The 21,993-nt window shown below is 37.2% G+C and overlaps 1 protein-coding gene across 6 annotated transcripts in view; it reads right to left on the reverse strand.

The window, feature by feature from the left end:
* The window catches only part of TBC1D5 (TBC1 domain family member 5), a 257,561-nt gene that overhangs the window by 54,029 nt on the left and 181,539 nt on the right, over window positions 1-21,993 (reverse strand). For 2 of the 6 annotated variants that reach the window (XM_062602059.1, XM_062602063.1), the window contains 3 exons: window positions 10,729-10,814; window positions 5,769-6,034; window positions 1,465-1,524 (listed from right to left, as the gene is read on the reverse strand). In XM_062602059.1, coding sequence (XP_062458043.1) covers window positions 1,465-1,524; window positions 5,769-6,034; window positions 10,729-10,814 — 412 coding nt within the window. Of the gene's footprint in view, window positions 1-1,464; window positions 1,528-5,768; window positions 6,035-10,728; window positions 10,815-21,993 lie in introns of all 6 variants that reach the window. The other 4 variants (XM_062602060.1, XM_062602058.1, XM_062602061.1 and 1 more) reach the window with 2 other exon arrangements.

The raw sequence follows: 21,993 nt of genomic DNA on the forward strand, positions 1-21,993 counted from the left end.
CAGCTTAATCAGCAACTTGGGAACATCACTGAATCAAAACTCTCATTTTCCTCTGCTCATTCTATCAACCTTAGATAAATACATTATGTCTCCTTAAAAGAAGATCAGAGAAATCTAATCTCTGACCATCTAAGCACATACCAGAAGGTCCTAAAGCCAATATGAAACAGGCTGAAGAAATACCAAGCATGGAAATAAATGCTTACAAGGCACACAGAACAAATAGTGAAGGATTCCTGACGTAAGCAGTAGTCAGAACACGCTTCTGTGTAGGATGTCTCAAATATATATATATGCACACTAAGATGCATACATAGTTCACAGTAATGATGCACAGGATTTCATGCACTAAAAATATGCACTTCTGAGGCAAAATCTTTCAGTGTTACCTTCATGTGCTGGCTCCCAACTGCCTCACTACTTGCCTGTTGCTAATGATACGGGGGTTGACCCCAGGCTTACAAATATTCTGCCTCAAAACCATTTGGAAAATACACAGGTGTGGTAGTGGGAAAAGGGACCAAACTGTTGGTATGGCTGGCAGGGCAGAGGGTGGAGACATGTAATATCTTGAAAAGAAGGAAAGTTTAAATGTCATGTGATCTATAATAAGGACTCATAAGAAAGTAAAAAATGTTGACAAGAGGAGTGGAGAAAACCTACAATGAAAGAAACCCAAGCTTCAGGTGTTGCTACATTTGAGTTAAGTTATAGTGGAGATAACCATGAAGTTTTGGAGGTCTCTAATAAAATATCTGAAAACATCAGAGGAAGACCACAAAAGGCACACAAAACTGATGGTTCATTCTGTTTGGCCCCTACAGAAGGGAAGAATAGCTTCATAGATATAAGGAGAACAAGGACAAAGATACCAAGAAGAACAGAAGTACAGCACAATACATAATTCAAAACCAGTCTGAACTGCTCATCTATTACTCTGTAGTTGCTATAGTCAGGATGTAGAGTATTAAAATTTGCAAAAAAGAATGAAATGAGTTTTATGAAACTTTTCAGATAAATTAGTTTTCCCTTTTCTCCTGCACCGAGACTGGAACAAAGGCTTCCATCAAACCATCTCATCACACAAATCAGTACGCTTATTACTTCAGGCCAAGGCAGGTAAGCTCCTCTTTAGTCAAGTGCATCAAAGTAGCTGTTCAACGCAAAACACCTGCCTCAAACAGAATAGGGAAGTAATGCAACCAAAAGAGGCACTGAGAGTAGAATGGTCCCACAGGACAAAGGTGAAACAGACGACAAAGTACAAGGCAAATGCACATTTTTAACGAAGATGGATGCTGGTGTACAGCGAATGTAAGTGAAGGGCCACACAGCACATCAGGGAGTGATGAAGTGAAGCTGATTTTTTCTCTCTACACAACAGTGCCACTCGGTGGATGGCCAACGGCAGTGAATGGAGATGCCACGCTTGGGAAAACCCGCGGGGCGGCTTCGCGGCAGTACCTGGGAGGGCAGGGGGATGCTGCGCAGGGCCCGGCAGCCCAGCATCTGCCTCTGCCTCGCCTGCTGAACAAACAACAGCGTTAGAAGGTGTCCCCAGCTTGTGCAATTCACTGACGTAAAGAGCTGCAAGTGCGGGGTTTGTCGCTGGAAGCCCCTACTTTGAACACAAACAGCATTGTGAGAGCTGGCAAAAAACTCTGGAAGTTTTAATACTCAGCACATTATACCCAGCATCCTGACATGTGCAGAAAAGCAGTGGTTTTAAGAGATCAGTTTATAGCTAAATCTAAACTAAAACAATCAAACCCATTTTGTTTCTGGTACTTTGCACTGACAGTGTCATTTTGCTAGTTTGGGAGAATAATATTCTTACTGTCAATAAGATTTCATAATTGCCTAAAAAATGTGTATTTTTTTTAAAAAGGAAAAAAAAAGCATTTGTTAACCAGTGTTTTAGCCCTTTAAGTTTTATTCAGCTCTGCTATCAGTAATGACAACTTCTCTTTCCTTCTGAAAAAGCACACTCATTTTCTAGACGCGGTTCATAATTAGTTCTAAATAAGGAGATTATTTCTTTAGGGCATATTGGGTGGCTGTGGAAATTCTGTTCATGTTACAACAAATACCACAGAAATATCAGCTCATAAAAACAAACAGTAGTCTGGAAACTCTTTAAACAGCTGATCACAGTTTTGGCAAAACTTCATCTTCAAACTGGTCCTCTAACGTGTCCTTGTGATAAACCAGCATTTACATCAAAAGCCTTTTGGATTTCAGCGTGAAAGGACCTAGAAGGAAAACTATCAGGGAAGAAGGGAAGAAGTGAAAAAATAAGTGCCATTTTTTTCTGGCAACACACTGCGGTTTGGGATTCAAAGAGCATCCAATACTTGAATGCTCAAGAACCCAGTGGAACACAAAAGGTAACAATTCTGACTTTTTTTTTTCTTATTTTTTTGTTATCAATATTTTTCAAGACAATGAACTCAAGTGACAATCCAATGAACTCGATTGGAATTCAGACTGTGTGCCAATGAATTCCTTCACTGTGTAGGATCACGAGAATATTTGAATCGTTTTCTATTAGCAGGCTACTTTGCATAACTAATCAGTAATGATACCCGATCTTCTTCTGTGCCGAGGACAGACTGAACGGGATTAATATACTATCAGGAGGAACTCAACTTCCAATTAGGTGCTGGATATTTCGTTCAACTCTGATTTGTAATGTTGAAGACTCATCTGGAATTACAGGCTTGCAATTATTTTTTTCATATTATTAGTCTGCTGCTTTTTCATTTACATTATGTAAATTCTATGTGTGTTTTTCTTGAAGCAAGTACCCAAACTTCAAAGTGAAAAATAATTACTATTGATTATGTAAACCAACCATCCCTCGTCTAGAGTATAGCACAAGCTACCCCTGGAGGTGGCAATAGGAATTGCACTTGTCACTGCTGCTGCCTGTGAGGGGTAACTCTCTAAACAGAGCTGTTAAAGCTGGGAGAGGATTATTTTGCCAGTCCTGCAAGATATTTTGTTACCAAGGACTTCTTCACACTTAATAAAAAATTAGATCAGGCAATTAATTTAATCCCTTCAAATTTATAATCTACATATTAATTTAAATTACCAGCACTACTTGAGAGTTCTAAACCTAAAAGGAGTAATACAATCTGAGGGAAATGGATGGCTTCTTTTATGACTTGGTGCCTATCAATCAGCCTTACAGCACTTCAGTCTATTATACTGTTCAACTGAGCATCTGTGAGTGTTAGATCGACTTGAAGTGCAGATGCCTATCAATTTAAATCCTAAATCCATGCCTCTGCCTATCTCAGCTAGATACCCAAGCTCCAGAAGGTTGAGCAGAGCTGAAAATACAGTGAAGAACAGGAATATCAGATAATTAGTGACAGCTAGTCAGCAACTAGGGAGCCCTATAGTTACAAACAATGCCAAATAGCTTTTAGATACTCAAAAGCTAGAGCAGAATCCAGACTTTGAAAAAAGCCAGTGTAGAAGGTAAAAAGGCATGTATAAAGTTAATCACAAAGAGGAGTGGATGAGAGCTTCTGAGGCATGAATATACTCTAAATCCTGACTCTTAATGACTGGGATAGAAGTACCCGCAACTTCTCAGAGCTGTGGGGGGTGCTCTCATTCACTGGAAACTACAACAATTTCCTGAGGTGCTGATACTGTCCTGCACAGAACTGAAAAGACTTACTTGCATTTTTAAGGCTTGATGGAGGTGGTGCTGAGTTGTTTTCAAAGGTATCTGCATCAAGCTTCAAAACAGTCTGCGTCACACTGTCACTGCAAAGAGGGTTCCTTTTTTTTCTGCTAAGCTATTCCTACATTTAAACTTACTTCAAAGACAATTCACTGGGCAGCCTTTAAGAGACTTTCTATTTACTCTGCCACAGGCAGTACACTGCTAACTGTAAAGGTCTGGAACAACAAACATAGCACTAATATGTAGAACAAACCTCACTCATCTCAACTGATTAAAGAAAGTGTATTTACGTTTTGTTGCCTTTAAATTACCCTCAAGTGTACCAAACATATAAACAGCACAGGGTGAGAAGAAGCTGCAGGTAATAAAGCACTGCAGTTCTTTTTATTTTGTCTTACTATGAAAGCTCTTTGTGCCCTACATCATAAATTTGCTCAATTTATTGACAGCTTTACCAAATCTCCAAATTCCTTTTGGTACAGAAATACGACAATGACCAAATGTAACTACAATTTTTCATACTGATTCTTCTATGGGAAATGTGAGGTGCATTTCTGCATGATGCAACATGTTAATTGTCACATACAAGTGTAAATAGGGTCATCCTTGACCAGCTAGACCAAGATTAACCTACAATCGATTCCATCTATAGAAGTTTCTTCAAATTGTACACTTATTTTACATTAAGCAGGGAAAGAAAATAACCACTTGAGGACCACTTTTTAAACCAAAAAGTAAAAAAAGAATAATGTTATATGAGAACTATGGATTTTTTTTTTTTTAAGCAAAAAAACAGCCTCTCAAAAATTGTGAAAATAATTTTATTCCACACCTTATTTTACTTCCATTGTTGTGAAGAGGATTTGCATCAGAGATTCACTGTGCTTCAGTTTCGCGTTTGTACTGCAAAACGCTTGCTGGAGCAATTTCTCAGATTATTCCCTGATTCTGAGAGAAGCTGCCTACCTGGATTTTGCCAAGCAGTTGCAGTGGCCCTTACAGATGTGCCTTACAGATGTGCTTCAAACAGATGGTTGTACCTTTCAATTCTGGTCCCCAGCATCTGCTGGGGATGTGATGCATCATGAAAGGACTACCTTTGGACCATATGGGTGCCACAGGAAAGGGAAAGAATGCCGACTTCAGATATAAGTATTACTTCCCTTCCCTTACACTTTCAAATCTGCTGAAAAATATGAAGCAATCCTATGTAATGGTTCAGGTCAACCAGCACCAGCTCTCAGAACCGCCACTCAGGATAGGTTGCTGGAAGTGGCAGGCACTGTATCACTCTACATACCCCATGCAAAGAACATACTGCCACAGGCTGTCTGAAGATGAAAAGCAGTAACACATGTTGAGTGTGGCGGAGTACAGAAAACAACTACTGAAGCTGAGCGTGTGACGCTGTTGTTTGAATAAAGTATCCTCAAGAAATATATATATATATACACATCTATAAAGGCTCGAGAAAAAGAAGTATTTACTAAGCATAGAAAGTGCAGAGGACCATCAGCAATTATTAAAAGGCAAATATATGTTATTGTTCAAATAATTTCTCAAATAAACTCCACACACTCTAAAGGGAATAAGATTTCATTTATTAAGAATTACTCTGTAATTGATCCAATTGTAAATGATCTAAATTGATAAATGTCCTTCCCTTGTATTTAGCTAATAATGTTATGCATCGGATTTGTGCCCAATAACTTCAGAAAACCTATATGAAATTAATCTTAGAGTTACAAACATGTTGCACTGAAAAATTAACTGGCTGATGTTTATTGTAACAATATAGTTTGTTGGTATGCCTGATGCAATTTCTGGTTATATATTTTTTTGAAGGTTCAAAACTTCCTATAGTATTTGTACATTCTTGAGCTAACATCGACTGCTGGATTACATTGCAAACGTGCTGTTTTACTAAGCACAGATGTCCTGAATTTAACAAAATTATGTTTGTTTTCTTTGTTTTCTCCAAATACGTACCCATTGATATATGATCAATAAAAGGACTTTCTTCAGTCCTTAAGACAGATCACATTACCACATGTTTCACCTTTACCTTTGCCCAGCTGAACTGGCATGCTTTCGGACTTCATCATCCTCTGCTGCTGTGCCTGGTGGTGGTGGTGGTGGTGGTGGTGCTGGTGCTGAGGAGCTTCCACTGCGCTTCTGATAGGCATTGCAGAGGGGGGGAAGCTGCTCCCGCCAGCAGGAGCACCCACAGCCCCTCCTGAAGCCATAGCTGGAGCAATGAGCTTTCGGCCAAAATTCAGTAGACTGTTGGAGACTTTGTTAATGTTCAGTGGGGCAGCCTTAGCACTGGCGCTGGAAAAAAAAGAGAAGAAATCATCACATCCTTGACAGTGGTGCATGCACTGCTCTCCAAAAGAATTCCAAGACTTGAACATTACATTGCACCCTTCCAATACTACAGTTGCACCATGATACACACAGGAACCACAGGGACAGCCGTGGTGTGAGCTGTTCCCAGCCAGTAGTGGACAAATTGTTTTGGCCCTTTCTTCCTGAAAATTCCAGACTAATCCCAAAAAAAGAAAGTGTGCACCAATTTCTTAATTTGCCTTTTAAAATGAAAAAAAAACAAGTAATGACAAAAAGCAGTCCAGGCTATAAAGCACCGAAAACTTTATGAAACTAACTCCTTGCACTTCTCAGCCAAAGACTGCTTTAATATTCTGTGAGGTTAAATTCTCTTAGATGTTTAAAATAACTCAAACCCAAACACTTATTTTGACTAACACCAGACTGTATTTTTAGGCTGGCAGAGACAGATGTCTCTTGCTCTTACTTCACCTCTGCCCAGCCCAGCCACTTCAACCCAAGCACTTTACAAAAGGAATCTTTATTTCTAAAGTGATTTTTGCTGAAGAATCATTTCAGGATGTAACACATATACTGGATCATGATCCTTATAATTGTTAATTTTTAACTACAGTGGCTATTTAATTCACTTTAGTTATATGCAACATTAAGAAAGAGGAAACAATCGAACCATTTAATGTTTAAAATAAAGAGGCAAAGAAGCTTCTAATTCCCAATAGAAGTGACCGCATAACCCAGGGATCAGTAAAGCCATTCCTGTTTGTTCAGGCAATATTTTCCTGTTTTATATAATTAGTGCTTGAAATACCCTTAACAGAAACATATCACAATCACAGAGACTCTTCCACTCCTGAGGTTGTATTTTACTCAGCTGTACTTCAGTGATATAAATAGCTGTCTTTAACAATTTTGAAGAAATACATGTAATTAGAAACAATACAATCATTGTACTGGGGAAAAAAAAATAGTTTTGCAATGTTTTGGGGAAGTTGAGCTAAAAATAAACTACAAATGAATTAATATGGGTGACTTGTAACTTGTGCAGGCACCTGGAAAAGTGATTTTGATTTTGCTTTTCATTTCATTTCCCTATTTGTCTCAAGATTTTTTTTAGAATACACAATATAAATGCGCACACACATATAGAACATATCCAGAAAATAACAACAGCTGAGTTGTTTAGACTCAGAATAGATACAGTTAAAATGAGACAGCAGGAGAAAGAAATGTGAGCCTGCACACTCATGAGATACAGCCCCAAGCTGCAGAGGGACCTTCTGCTATGTACTGGCGATGAAGAAGGACAGCACGTAGCATTTTTTAGGGAAGCATCAGCACAAAGAGTGGGACAAAGTGCTGCTTCCCAATTTACGGAAGCTGGAAAAGAATGATTCCTTAATGATGATTACAGAATACTTCTGTGTCTCCCCAGTTTATCGATTGCTCCTGTTACTACAAAAAGTCTTCCTGTAGCCACCTGAGAATGACTGACAAAGTCACTACAAAGAGAGCATCTTCAGAACTGTAAAATACTCTTGCAGGAGTCCCATATGGTTTCAAAAGCAAACTGAATACGTCACAATGATTTTAAAGAAGAGGACATAGTAAAATTATTGCTATTAAATTTTACACTGCCGCTACCTATCAGATCAATTTAGTAATCGGTTCCCCAAGGTAGAGCAGAGATACTTAAGGGAAAAACAGAGATCTTTTTCTATTCCATCACATAGACGTTGCATCAGAAGAGTCAGCACAGAGCCTTTTGTTTAATGCCTTCTCCATTTCAGAAAGAAAACAAAGATTGTAGATTTGAAGGTGGAAGAAGAAATGCCAAATGCTGGCTTAGCAGACCTCAGTCAATTATCAGCAATTTGACATGAATCTGATTAGATCCTGATTTCAAAGGTCATACCAGTAATAACTTAGCTGAGATTCAGAATCCAAACTTTGGTATATTTGGCATATATTTTCCTCTCATTCTGCTGAAACTAGCCACCCAAGAGTGGGTTAGTATATATCATTCACTCACCTGAAACATCACCTTAGAATTTAGTGGCTTGCACACTGAATTCAGGTTTGTGTTGTCACAGGTCTACTGCCTTGACAATCAGTAAAAAACCCTTGACTTTGCACAAAAAATGGTATTTACCAGAAGTAAATCTTTTCCTCTGACAGGCTACTGGATGCTTTGAGAAAACTGCACCATTGGAATCACGCTGGTCCACAAAGCTTACACAGAGGCTTGTATTTGTGCCCAACAGGTTGTTTCCTTCTTGTTTCTTTTTTTTTTTAGCAATATTTTGCTTAATAAGTCCTATCAGTTTTCCTTCTACACTATTTAATTTGCTGCTTTTACATAAATATAAACCAGGAAAAGTTAGCTTAATTGCATTATTCAGATGGTTGGAAAGAGACTTTTTGAGAAACTTCACTTTACAGGAACATTAAACACCAAAATTCTTCCCTAAGCCATTATTTATGAAATATGATTTAAAAAAATGCTTTCAACAATAACATGCTATCATGTTTTATGACTATTTGAAAACTAGACAGGATAGTTGTCAGAGCTCCTAATACTTGCTATGAACTGATACTGACAATAATCATTTCAGAATACATACATGAAAAATGATGATGCCATCTAAATTTCTTGTCAAGAGGTGGTCTTAAAAAAAGGCATTCTTAAGTAAAATTTGTTGTGCAACTTCTCTGAACCACAGCTTCAGAAAATGAACAATAGCGAGGTGCTGGATCTCTGGAGGAGGTATGTTAAAACTGAGCTGAAGTTCAGGAGCATAAGAACAATGTATCTGTTTCTTACCATTTAAATGTCTGATATATTAATGCAAAAGATGATTACAGTCATTAAACATGAAACAATGTCTACATTTTAACCATCTAAATGTACCAGACATGCACAACAATGACAAGAAAAATGCTGATTGATTAATGTTGTAGACTTATTAGCAGATGCATTTAAAAGTAAGGCATCAGTTTAAAAATACGAGTATCAAGGAGACGCGAATTCCACCTATGAAGGAAACAACTTTGTTCCATCACAATAAGCATCATTGACCTTGACTGTGAATGGTGTATTTTTAAACTAGCAGTAGGAAGATGATTCAATCCCTGCGGTTTTCTGCTAAGATGAAAATGTTTTGTTTTAAGCAAGGCTTATTCAAAGGCATTTCTTTCTTTAGTAGGTGGCCATTATGAGAGATGAGAGACAAATACATGAACATGACAGATTAGAAAGTTTTATATGTGATAAAATAAGCAATGTATACTAGCGATCTGCCAAGATATTTTAAATACATTATTGAGCCCGTGGAATTAAAGATGAAAAAGATCTGGTAGCTGATCTAATCCATCTCTCTGCTCACTGCAGAACCATTTGCTAATGTTACCAGTTCTCTCTTCAGTCTGTCTTAAAGAGATTTACTACACTTGACCTACTCTAAATGCTCCTGTGTTGAGATAAATTTATCCCAGTTATTTGTCTATCTGAACTATTGTAAACAATTTCTCCTCTCCTTTAGTGTGTGCCCTGTAGGTATGTGTGCAACGATTATATCCCCACATAAATTTAATGGACATCCGTTACCTCAGAATTTATATTTCCAACCGGTGTCATTCTTGTTTGGGCTTGATGATCTTTTATTATTTTTTTTTTTCCAGAATCCTTGAAATGATTCTTTTGGAATTTTCAAATAACTTATTTTTCAAATTTAGACAACTCTTGAGACTATTCATTAAAAGAATAAATGTAAACCCACCATGATATAAATATAAACAATCAAGAAAATGCAACAGAATGCAGTAATTTTTGACACACTTCCCTAACTTTAAAGCCTGCTTTTTCTTTAAAAAACATTGCTTTTGCAATCACTACTCAGCTTTAATCTCCATTTTTAAGAGCTTTTTAATCCACTCCATTTTAATTTTAGCTAGCTTTTAGTGTAACTGGTTTAAACAGAATTTGACAGAGGTGCAAAGGTTGCAAAGCCTGCAAGTTCCTATGAAACAGCAGAGACAGTGTTTGGCCAGGGCCATGGGTAATCCAAGAAACTGCCAGTGACGGTGTAAAGTGAAGCAAGGCATTGCATCTTTGCTGGCTTGCCTGGTGCCCATCAGCAGCCACCACCCACCTGCAACTAGTGACCACGTTGTGGCCACGCATGTGGGGCATAGATACCTCTATACTTGTGACCATCAGACAAAATGGCCTTGACAAGGACTTTAAGCAGCAGTGGTACAAACCATTTGTAAAACAAGGGACGAATGCTGTAAAAAGGTTTAATAAAACTTACTTCAAACTGAATTTACATTAATTCTATTTAACTTACACAGCTTCTGGTACATGGATACTCCGGACTGCAATCAGATGCATCATCAGAAATAGTTCGGCTACAGAACTCACATTGCCAGTATTTTACCTGCTGCTTCTAGTATACATGTCATTATGTATGAATGTTTTTAACCTTAAAAAATTCCTGTGAGCTGACTGCAATACTTTCATTTTTCATGTAAGAATAGGCAACGTAAAGATTCAAAATAAATGGCGTGAAATAAATACAGGTGCTTCTAATGCTGCTTATGTAATTCCTGTTTGGGATAAAAGTGACTCTGAATTATGAAAGGTTTTAGTTCAGTGAGCACATTCAGAAGTAGCTTACCGGGTTTTGTTCATCAAGTCTGCTCCACGTGCTTTGTAATAATCTAAATTTTGTTGGAATTGATGAGTCACTGGTCTTGGATTTCTCTAAAAGAAAAAATAAATTAAAAAAAAATAAAAAGAATACCTTACTGGAATTTTCTGAAAGATTTAAAGAAAACATGAGAGATACAGTCATTAATGAAGATCAGGAATGTAGAAATTTAAAGACCATTTCTTTTCCCAGGATCTTGGTTTCTCAAGGCAGTAACGCCACTTAGATATAAGTGAAGTCTTAAAATACTTAAAATAATACTAAGCGTTACCAGAAGTCCACTCCATGCTCACAGAAAGTAGTGCTCTTTCACACAGCAACGAGGTTGAGGCTGGAGTGGTAACATTTCCAATTAAATCAATAATTCTTGGACAAATTCAGATACTGATCTCATGTCTTCCTTTAGGCCAGCTGTAGAATTTTGCTAACTCCAAGGAGAAGTGTTATTTTGAAAGAAAATAGTACTAGTAAGGAGAAACTACAGCTAACACTTCGAACTGGATGTATCACTAGAAATGCCTTGGTTAAGCAAAGAATTGAATTTCGTGATACAACCCGCACACTGACACTAGATGGCACACGGAGCCTTTTTTCTCACCAAATTTCACTCTAGTCAAAACTGAGACCACAAGTTCTGCTACAACGAAACATATATAATTAATATTGAAGGCAGAAGCCACTTGTTAGTCTCTACCTCTGCCATAATGAACCTATTTCACTGAAACCCTCAGTAGTTCTGAAATCATCCTTTCCGGATCTAATTATCTGCTGAACATTAAATTTAGACCAAAGTATATGCATAAAATCTCTTGATCGAATGAATGCATCCTGAAGGATGCTATTTGGAGGGGAAAGTAAATATCTGTAAGTAAAAAAATTTTCATACAGATGAAACCAACGTAACAGAGAGGTATGTATATATACACATACACATACACATACACATACAAAAACTGGAAGAGAAACAGCTTAAAGAAATGATTTATTTCTAGTGTAAAAAAAAAAACAACTGGTAAGTTTATGCATAATAATCAGATATATTGTATAAACCAGTTCTAAATACCTTCCAAGTATTTGCTTTAAAGGTTTATAATACCTCATGTTCTGCTCTGCCTTCTTAATTCCTTCTAGTAGTAAATACAGTTTCAATCAACTACACAATGAGCTTTTTGAAATAGTCACAAATGAGAGCACGTTATATTTTTGATGGAGTCAGACTTCAGCTGTTTCAGCTTCACATATATATTTGCCCTCCAGATTTCATTATAGACTTGAGCATCCACAGTCTTAGCCTCTCATTTTCCACATAAGAGCAGATAACCCTCCTTCCTTGTAAACCTTATTTTTGGAGGAAGACACAGAAGTTGCATTTTGAAAGACCAAAATATTTCATGTGCACAACAGACTTAAAGAGGTAGTAGATATCAAAGGCCAGGATGATTTCTGGGGTCAAATTTAAGGCTGGGAATTTCCAGATAATTTCCTGCAGTCAGACTTAATCTTGTATGAAATGTCTCATTTTCTTTCTTTGGAAATACATCAAACATTTTTAAAGTATATCCTGTTTGTAATGTTCATTAAAAAATTAAACAACTAAAAGCTATTAGGCATTAAAAAAATCCTTATCTATCCTACCACCCACATTGTAATGGGTGCCTATGTTTTAATTCTCCTGTTATAAAAACAATATTTGCATAACTCTGCCCATTCACATGGCTTGTAAGTCAGCCCTCATCAACTGACAGCAATAACAATGAATCAGCTTTAGTTACTATTGCTCTAGTTTGGTAATTCAATGCATTTCTATGATAATCAAATCCAGACTGACGTGATGAGGAAAACTGATGGTTCCGCAACTCCTATGAGAGTAATAAAGCAATGTAACTTTTCTCCCAAGAATTAAATAACTTTTTTCTTTATACGTTTTGATGATCATTTCAACAAGGTGTAAGAGTAAGAGATGGTTGAAAGAATGGGCACTTCTTAGTCATAAGACAAGTCCTTTGAGGAATTCGTGCAACCAGATGCTAGCTGATTTTTGCAATTAGTTTCTAGTAACTCAGTATACATTCAAACTTAGCAAAACCATCAAAATTTCTTTTTCCACCACCCAATAAATAAAAAAGATGACCACTCATTGCTTCTGAATAAATAAAAAATAAAATAAAAAAAAAACATGTGGAACAATATCTTGAAACATATTTATGCAGAAATGACAAGCAATTCAAGACACGAAAGGCTGATCTACTATCTAAGCACTTAGAGCCATTAATACAAAAAATGATCTAACTTGAACATATTGAATGAGGCTCAAGCATTACTTTCACAGGGGCCTATTTAAATTCCTGTGAGGTTTTAAAGGTATCAAAGGAAGCAGCAGTTTAAAGTACTATTACATGCAGTGAAAGAAAAAGCCCTCAGAAAAAATGCTGTTGAAGAAAACATTAGAAATGCAAGACAGTAAATACCAAGTGTTACTGCTGCAGCTCCTTTTCTAACACAACAGAGAAATCCTTTTGGAAGATTTCATTACTCAAAAAACCCCAACCTGAGGTATATGTTATCAGACAAGTATCTGTGAAGTATCACCACAGAAATTTTAACTACTTCTGAAAACTCAAATTCTGAAAACTCAGACAGCAAAAAATACGATTTTATGAAGATGATGATCTTTATGTCATTGTGATGGTCCTTTAAATTTATATTCTTTTTAACAATTTCAATCAGTTAAATGTAAGAAGCAGAAATGAACACCTACACAATTAAAAAGTGTCTTCCTTATGAATTTAAACTCATTCCTCTCTGTAAGCGTACAATTTGAGCTGTGCCCTATTATATTCAATGTATTAGGACTGAAGGCTAAACAATTTACAGCAAAACATAGCTCTGTTGATTAAAATATTCACAGTAACCAGATTTTTTTCCCTATAGAGTGCAATTGAGAATGGCCCTATATATATCTTTAATTGCTTAAGCAAGTAAAGTTTTTCCTTTTTTTTTCAATTTGTGTTCTGACTAAGTACCTCAGATAAAATATTTGGTCTTAAAAGGATAATGTTAAAATGAGAGTGAAATCAACCCTTCCAATTAGCGGTTTGTTGAATCCCCTAAAGAAATTGTGTAAGGGCATTATACAGATTAACATATTTATGGTTTTCCCCTTCTAAGGAAAGACAGTGCAGAAGTCACAGAGAAAAGCTGCCTGCACCCATACTAGAAATCCATCTTTCTCACACCCATTTTGTAGGAGCAGTCTGCTGGTTTTATCATTCTTCTAATCTTAATTTCTAACTACAGCAATCATAGTTTCAACTGGTAGAAAATGCCCAATTTATACTTTTAAAAGGATAGTGTAAGAAATTGAGATACAGAAACACACAGAAATTGATGTGATTTTGGACTCTTTCTCTTCAAAATATATTAGTCCTGCCCAGAGGGAAGAGATGCCTTAAAATGTTTCAGGTATCTCTGAGATTCTCCTGCTTCTGAATCTGTCTTTGCCTAAAAGATGCCACCTTGTCATCTGCCTGCTTAAGTCCTCACCCCCGTCCTCCTTTTGTTCTCAGCCACCACTGGACTGACTCACTCCAGTTCCTGTGGTGTGCAGAAGGTTTTTGAGGGCTTTCTTATTTGGCTCAATTCACCTCCACAGTCATAGAAGGGACCCATGCCTGCTCTCTTCCTAAGCAGGGGGCTGAGTCCACAGTCAGCATCACACCCAATTCAGAAAAGATTCCCTAAACTTGCATAAACTGCTGAAAAGCAATTCCCAACAGCTAAGGATCGTACTCTATGCACTCAAATTCCCCAGTATAACCCTTTTCCTCCCTGGTCTCTGGAGACATACCACGTTACAGAATATTACCTACAGAACAGACAGGATATAGCAAAGCATGCTTGTGCATGACAGAAGTCACAGGCAGACTGTTCTACAACATATTAGGAAAACCAGTTACTGCAATGTAATATTACATTTCACCATCTCAATACACATTATTTGTAAAAGCTAACATGCAGATGCAAGTGGAAGAATCTCTGTAACACTCTTTCTTCTCCTTTGCTGAGGTGGTTCCTCACTTCTCTGTTCAGTATTATTAACAGGGAAAAAAAAAATCAAACACAATTTTGCACAAAGTCTGAAGGCTCAGAATAAGAGACAAAAATGAAAAAAGAATTTCAATATGTCTGAAGAAAAAATGAGACTTATTTCAGCGAACACGCTATTGCTTCAACGCCAAGGGAAAAGCACTCGTCATTAGAGAAATGAATTGCTCAGCTGTTTATAAGCAAAAAGCTCTGGGGGAATTTCTCAAGGCCCAAACCACAAAGCACTGCAGGGTTACACAAACATATGTTGCAGGTGTTTTAGGGTAGACAGGTGGGAAAACCTGAGCTACTGAAAAATACTCCACTTAATAGACTGTATCTGAAACTAGATAACCTAAATGAAACAGAGAAAAAACAAACAAAACAGCAGCAGTGAATTATACATACATGCAGCAATAAGCTAACCAAAATAATAACCTCACTAGAGCCAAACGGGATTTTTTAAAAGTACTTTTTTCTTTATATTAAACAAAAGTTGCCAAATACAAATTTTTTTTTTCTAAAAAATTAATATTTTAAGCCTGAACCAAAGAACAGACTGAACTAAACATTTTTATATATAAGAAAAGGATAATGGTGCAGTGTTGTTCTTTTTATGAAAATATTTTTAAGGAACAGTTTGTTCCTTTTTTTCCCTCTTTAGCTGACAGGGCAATATTGGTTTGTTGTTTTATTCATATTTCTCATACAGTCTTAGGTATTTTTGTATTGAATTCCTAATGTTTTTCCTTTCATTTGTTTCTAACGGAAGTTGGAGGAGTATATGACTCCTATATTCAGTAATGACTGGGGTTGTCAGCAAAGGTTTAGCTTTTCCTTCTTTTATCACCTATGATTCTTTCTTCAATAAATATGATACAAACATGACAAAAATCTGGCCTGGGGATAGAGCTGAAACATAGCAGCTGAAGCGTGGATCAGGAACACAGTTTGCGCAGTTTGGCAGCAGTTTTTCTATTAGGCACTAATAATTAATATGAAGTGCATACTAATGATTATCTAATGGCCTAGCTGTACAGAGAATTTTACCTTCCCTCTTTTTATTTTTCTGTCAGGTATCCATCCAAGCAGCTGTCTCCACTCTATGACTAGACTTACACAGTATAAGCAATGTATACTAAACAACCAACTCACCCCAAACCCTTGAGCACTCAAAGGAAATGACATTCCCCAAACAAAACTTTCCCTTCACCTCCTCATCTTCCTCTTCCCTAGTTACACCTTCTGTAGAACAAGCAACACACTGGAGCACAAAAGTTATTCTATCCACCTTCAAACCTCTGACTTAAATACCTACTAAAAAGAAAAGAAACGCAGTGAGACATTAGAAGACATAACGCACTACTGCCAGTTCAAAAGTGGTTCAAGGCCAATAGCAAAATATTATCCAAAATATTTTGGATAATATATCTGCATCTATCAACTCTATGTATGAAAGCAGCACAACATAAAGAGTATCCTAATAAAGAACTTCCTTTTATCACAGGAAACCCATAATCCTCAAACTGGGAATAATGCTTCCTGTTTACATTTTTCATAAAGATACTATGGGTCTCAATTGCAGAGCTTGTTATTTATAATGCAATAACAGCATGAAGAATAATCATATTTAATTGTTTCTAAAGAAAACCAGGGAGTGCTTTTTTGCTTTTTTTTTTTTTCCTTGAAACGACAAAAATTCCCAGGAAAAAACCGCAAAGGAAAGAAAATTCAGTTAACTGGGTCAAGGCAGGAAGAAACCTCTGAACTCTGATCAAGCTGAAATAAAATATCTCCAGTTTTGTTACGTGACAACCCCCCATTCCCCTGGCAACTAGAAATTTCAGATACCAGGAAGATATTTTAAATACCATGCGTTATGGTCTGTTTTTAACTTCATACACACAAGCCTTCTCTCACATGGGCATTCTATGACAAGAGATGAAGAAGTGAAAAAAATGACAAGAGAGATTTAAAAATGCTCCAGTGATTTGACTGAAAGAAATTTCTAGTTGCATATTTTGGCTTCTAACCTATTGGGAAGCCTTTTCTTAAATTTTATTTATAGTTTTATAGCACATTGTATTTTAACAGGTGATCAAATCCTACCAGATCAGCTTTTATTGATATCCCAGACAAGAAGACTCCGACCTGTCAACGTTCAAGTTCATAACCTGCGTAAAATCCCCATCTTGCATCAACAGGATTGCTTAAGTACCTTTTAAATCTGCCTCTTAATTTAGTTGCCTATTTTTCAGCTGAACCCATAGTTTTCAGAAGTAAATTAACTAAATAGTGAGGTATAAATCTGACAGTGTTCAGCCCTACCCCATGACAGATTTATGCTCTGGCATCTTGCAGCCCCTCACGGTTAAGAACAGGAGTTTTACAACATTGTGGAGGACGGATCCAGGCTTTTGAAGGGAACACACAGCAAGCCTTGCTTTAAACCCTGGAATGCTTCAAATTATGAGATTTAAAATATGACATCTTTATGTACAGAAAAGCTACCACATTATGGTTTTATTGGCACTCGTTTCGGACAACCTGCATAAACCCTTAAAACCACACTTACAGCATTATATCTTCTCCAGATACATGCTTGTACACAAATTTCACCTATCAGGGAAAACAAGGACATTCTAAGGTGCTATTTGGTTATTTCTGCTACATGGAAAAAAAACCCAGATTAATTTATGATCTGTGTGTAATGTGATACATAAAACAATTCAAAAAGGTCGTGAAAAAGCCCCATGCACACACCGCAGCAAAAGGAGCATGATGTTGAAGTCTTTTCCTCTAAAACACAGAAAACAGCCAAAGTCCTGGTGCTGTGGTACAAGCAACTCCTCTCATTTTGAGACTTCAATAATTATACCCATTTTGATCACTACTGCTCCTTAAAAAAGACAAAGGACAAAGACATCAAATCTCCAAACATAGATGTGAATTTCCCATAAAAAGTTACAGCAAAAGATAAAATCTGCTATTCTCACTCCTACTTGAAAATGTTTTGTTCTTTTTGAGAAGTGTTTCCCAATACAAATGTACTCTAATAGCTTTGTATACAAGAATTAATATATTAATATTTACTATAAATAAGTCAATACACCATCAGTATATCTACATTTATATTAGAAGAGACTGAACTGAAACTCCATCATAATAGATGGTACATGATTCCGTAGCTAATCTATCATACATTATTGAAAAGTTATAAATCTATTTTTATATAACTCACAGTTTGTGTTTTGCAAATTTTAGTCAAATAAATAAATTATTATACAGAGAACTTTTGATTAGGTAGAATCAAAGTGCTTTAAGTGCTTCCTTTTGATAAACTACCTTGCAAACTAGAAGTGATTAATTGAATTGTCAGGTTGCACATAAGAAGAACCATAATCACCTCACTCTAACATGGTTAAAATACATTTTATTAGTGTGATTTTATAAACAACATCATTACTCTTTAGGAGAGGGTCAGTAGCTTTAGATGACTTCTAAGCAGAAGTAAACAAATCATTTGAAAGAAACAGCCCCAAGAAATTCACAAGCAATAAGTTTTATTGGTAGCTGAAGTAATTAAGAGCTTAAAGTGCTCCAGCTTCTTGCGTTAGCATCAGGTACAATCAGAATTACTTTTACTTTCCTATTGTCCTGGGTTCAGCAGTAGCAGTCATTTTTCTCCTTTTTAGGAGCTGGTGCAATGCTGTGGTTTTGACTCTCAGCCTGGGAACAGTGCTGATAACACTGATGTTTTCAGTTGCTGCTCAGTAATGTTTACTCTGACCAAGGACTTTGAGTCTCATGCTCTGCCAGGGAGGAGGGGAAGCCAGGAGGAAGCAGAGACAGGACACCTGACTGAAACTGACCAAAGAGGTATTTCATACCACAGCATGTCATGCCCACTATATAAACAAAGAATGGCAGACTGCCACGTGCAGCACCTCACTTGGTTGTGTCTGCAGTCTTGGAAGCTGGACTACCCTACATTGTCCTACAACTGGACCTTGAGTTTGTTTGGAGGTTCTAGCAGGGGAGCGCAGCTACCGTATACCTGTGACTGATGAATGGTACCGCCTGTATCGGGGAAGGTCATCCTCCTTGACTGAGCGCGCAGCTTCAGGAGGGATGCACGTGGAGTGGTGAGGGAAGAAGGGGACACCTGCCTAGCCAGCCAGATCAGCCAAATCAACTCTGTCAATCAATGGGGTGACAGATGTCGCAGCCAGATTGCCCTCAGAACGATATCATATCAACTTGCTCAAATAGAAAGAACAGTTTAAAGTTTTGGCTTCCAAAGGAAACATTCTCTTCTATCTTACCTCTCTAAAGTACCTGCCCTTAACATGGCAGAGCTTATGAATTCCTTCTCTATTCTCAATCTTTCCCAGTTGTCGCTCTGGCCTTCTATGACATTGTCTCATGCCTTCTATTTAATGGGGAAGACAAGGTGATAAAAAGCGTAAGTATGAAATCTTCAGAGAAGATTAAAAAATGGAAACACCTTCCCCCCCCCCCCTTGTGTTTGCAATCAGTCCGACTACATTATCAAGTAATTGCCTACACTATTACATACTTGTTTTAGCATTAGTCGGAAGTAGACACTATTATTACTAACTTGTCTTTAGCCATCTCCTCTGACAGGCTCTGTACTACTCCACTCGCCCAGAAATCACCAGCCAAGCCACCAACTCCTCACCACCCTCAAGGCCAGCAGCCTTCCTGCTGGGTCACCCAAGACCAGCAATGAGAACAATGGAGTCCGCTTGCCCTCCTTGCTGGGCTCTGCTTTCAACTGCCAGGCGCAGACTGCAGCACCACCCCATCCAGCCCTAGATAGGCCTGGGAAGTCCTTAGTTTCTGCACTTACCTGTGGCACAGCTTTGCTTTAACTATGAGAGGTGTCACTATTCAGGAAACTGCTTTATTCTGTATTATTTCCCACCATTTTCCTACTTATTTAAATGTAATAGGTGCTTAACTTAGATTGAATCAATATTTGTGGGTTCTTACCCAAACGACCATCCTGGGCATACAACACTAAAGAGAGGACAATACTGCAAACTGCATTGTCACTGGCAATCTAAGAGATCAGTGTTCTCCTTCAAGTGATGACTACTGTGTTACATATGATACTGAGGAATGAGAAAGACTTTGAAAGATTTCTCATTTGAAAAGCTTTGTCTAGATGAGTAATCAATCACCTTCCGAGCTTTTTTCCTGAAAATATTATTTGTGATGTACAGGATACTTTCAAGAGGATGACTATTTTATGGTATGTCAATTAAATGGTTAACATATCAGGGGAGATTGCAATGAACTTTGAGATGACGAAGTTACTATACTGTGAGTACTGACCACTAGCCTTTTTATATTTTAAAATGCATAGGTGCACTGGGAATGAAGGTTTTGAAACAAATGTACAAAAATTAGGAGGGTTTTAAATTCATGGTACACTTACTATTTTTATGTGATACTATGGCAACATGGTTATTCCAAGTAATTTATCATTAAACTCATAGTTGCCTGTCATACCTTATTCTATTAATGAAACACAATAACCTAGTATTTAAAACAAGAACTGTTAGAACAAAGCATGGAAAGCAAAAGTTACTGATTTTAAGAACACGAGTGTAAACAAAGAACAAGTTAATATCATGTCTTTTTCATGTAAAATATGTTCAGTTCTTAGTTGTACAGGCCCACATTTAAAAGCTTAGCATGCGGTTACAGAAAATAACATTGATGTATTCAAAGTGAGGTGTTTAGATTACATCTAACCTTACTGTATTTGCAAATGGGGAAGTCAGACCTTAAAAATGCTTGGGTTTGTTACAAGGAATTGAATGTGGTTATAAAACCAGAGGTTGATTTGAAGATCCTGACATGTTTTTCTTCATAAAAATCTACACTGCATTAAGGATCAAGATCTTAAACTTTTAGAAATCAAGGCAAACAGAAGTTGAATCACTGAAAGTAAATACATTTATTTCTGTTTCTCCTAATTCCTTCTCTCCCAGATGAAGAAACACGTACTTAGCTTTTCTGGAAAACCTTGTTTCCTTTATCAGCCATATCCCTTGTCAAGGCAACTCTCAGTTAAAGTGTATGTGACCTTACCTGTACTGCCAGCTAGCAGTGCACTGGGATATTCATTATCCCAGCTTCCTGATGCTTTTCGTACAGCTAAACCCCCTAATGTATTATTGCAAATCTCCCGAATTATCAGTCCCGTTTTTCATGATCAAAAAATCCTTGGAGAAAAGAAAACATTTGTTCAGAGCCCCCCTCCCCCTTTCTGGTACCCCTCTAACAAAATGGGCTCCGCACCCCAGCAGTACCTCTGTGTGTAGGTACAAATTAATGAGCTCCTAATGCCCAAACAGTGCCAGATCCCAACTTCTGATTGGCTGCAATCTGGTCATTAAAGAGAGGTAATTAATGCCAGATTGCACACACAATGCTAACTAACAAACAAACAAAACAACCCCAAACCTGCTTTTCTCCTGCCACAAACAGCAAAACAATCCTGACATAACGGCAGCTTTCAAAGGACAGTTGCAGCTCTGCAGCGGCACCTCAGCTAATGAGTGTATAGAAAAGAATTTATCTGAAGAAGAAGAAAGTGAAACTCAACAGCCTTTCAGGCACATGAAACTAGCTTGGAGAAAACTCTGAGATGGTGGCAGCTACTTAAGAAGAAAATTCAGCTGAAAATAAATGTACAAAGAGTTCAGTTCAAAATTTCAGTAATGTGTTTTCCCCCTGTCACTCATTGCTCAGATTGTGAAAAGTGTTAAAAGCCGGAATACAGATTTCTCCAACTAATCGTTATATGAGTAATCATGACCAGATATTATTGCTTAAGTTTTCTGGCAGTTCCTGTAATTTCATTCATGACAAAACTAATACAACTTCTGTGAAATGTCATGTAGGCTTCATCAAGGATTTAGTTAGAATTTAATATTATTATACGGCCCCTCTCAATGTCAGCAAATAGCTTAAAATACAACACTGAAAAAATATCAGCAGCAGTAACTAGAATATTATTAGGATAACAAATTAATTCCCATCAACCAAGCACAACAACTTTTTTCTTTTTTTGAATCAATGGCTTATGATAAAGCTGTCTTCTAAATAGCT

This window comes from Pezoporus occidentalis, unplaced genomic scaffold, assembly GCF_034315485.1.
Source record: "Pezoporus occidentalis ecotype Australia unplaced genomic scaffold, CSIRO_AGI_Poc_V1 ctg75, whole genome shotgun sequence".
NCBI classification, from domain to species: domain Eukaryota; kingdom Metazoa; phylum Chordata; class Aves; order Psittaciformes; family Psittacidae; genus Pezoporus; species Pezoporus occidentalis.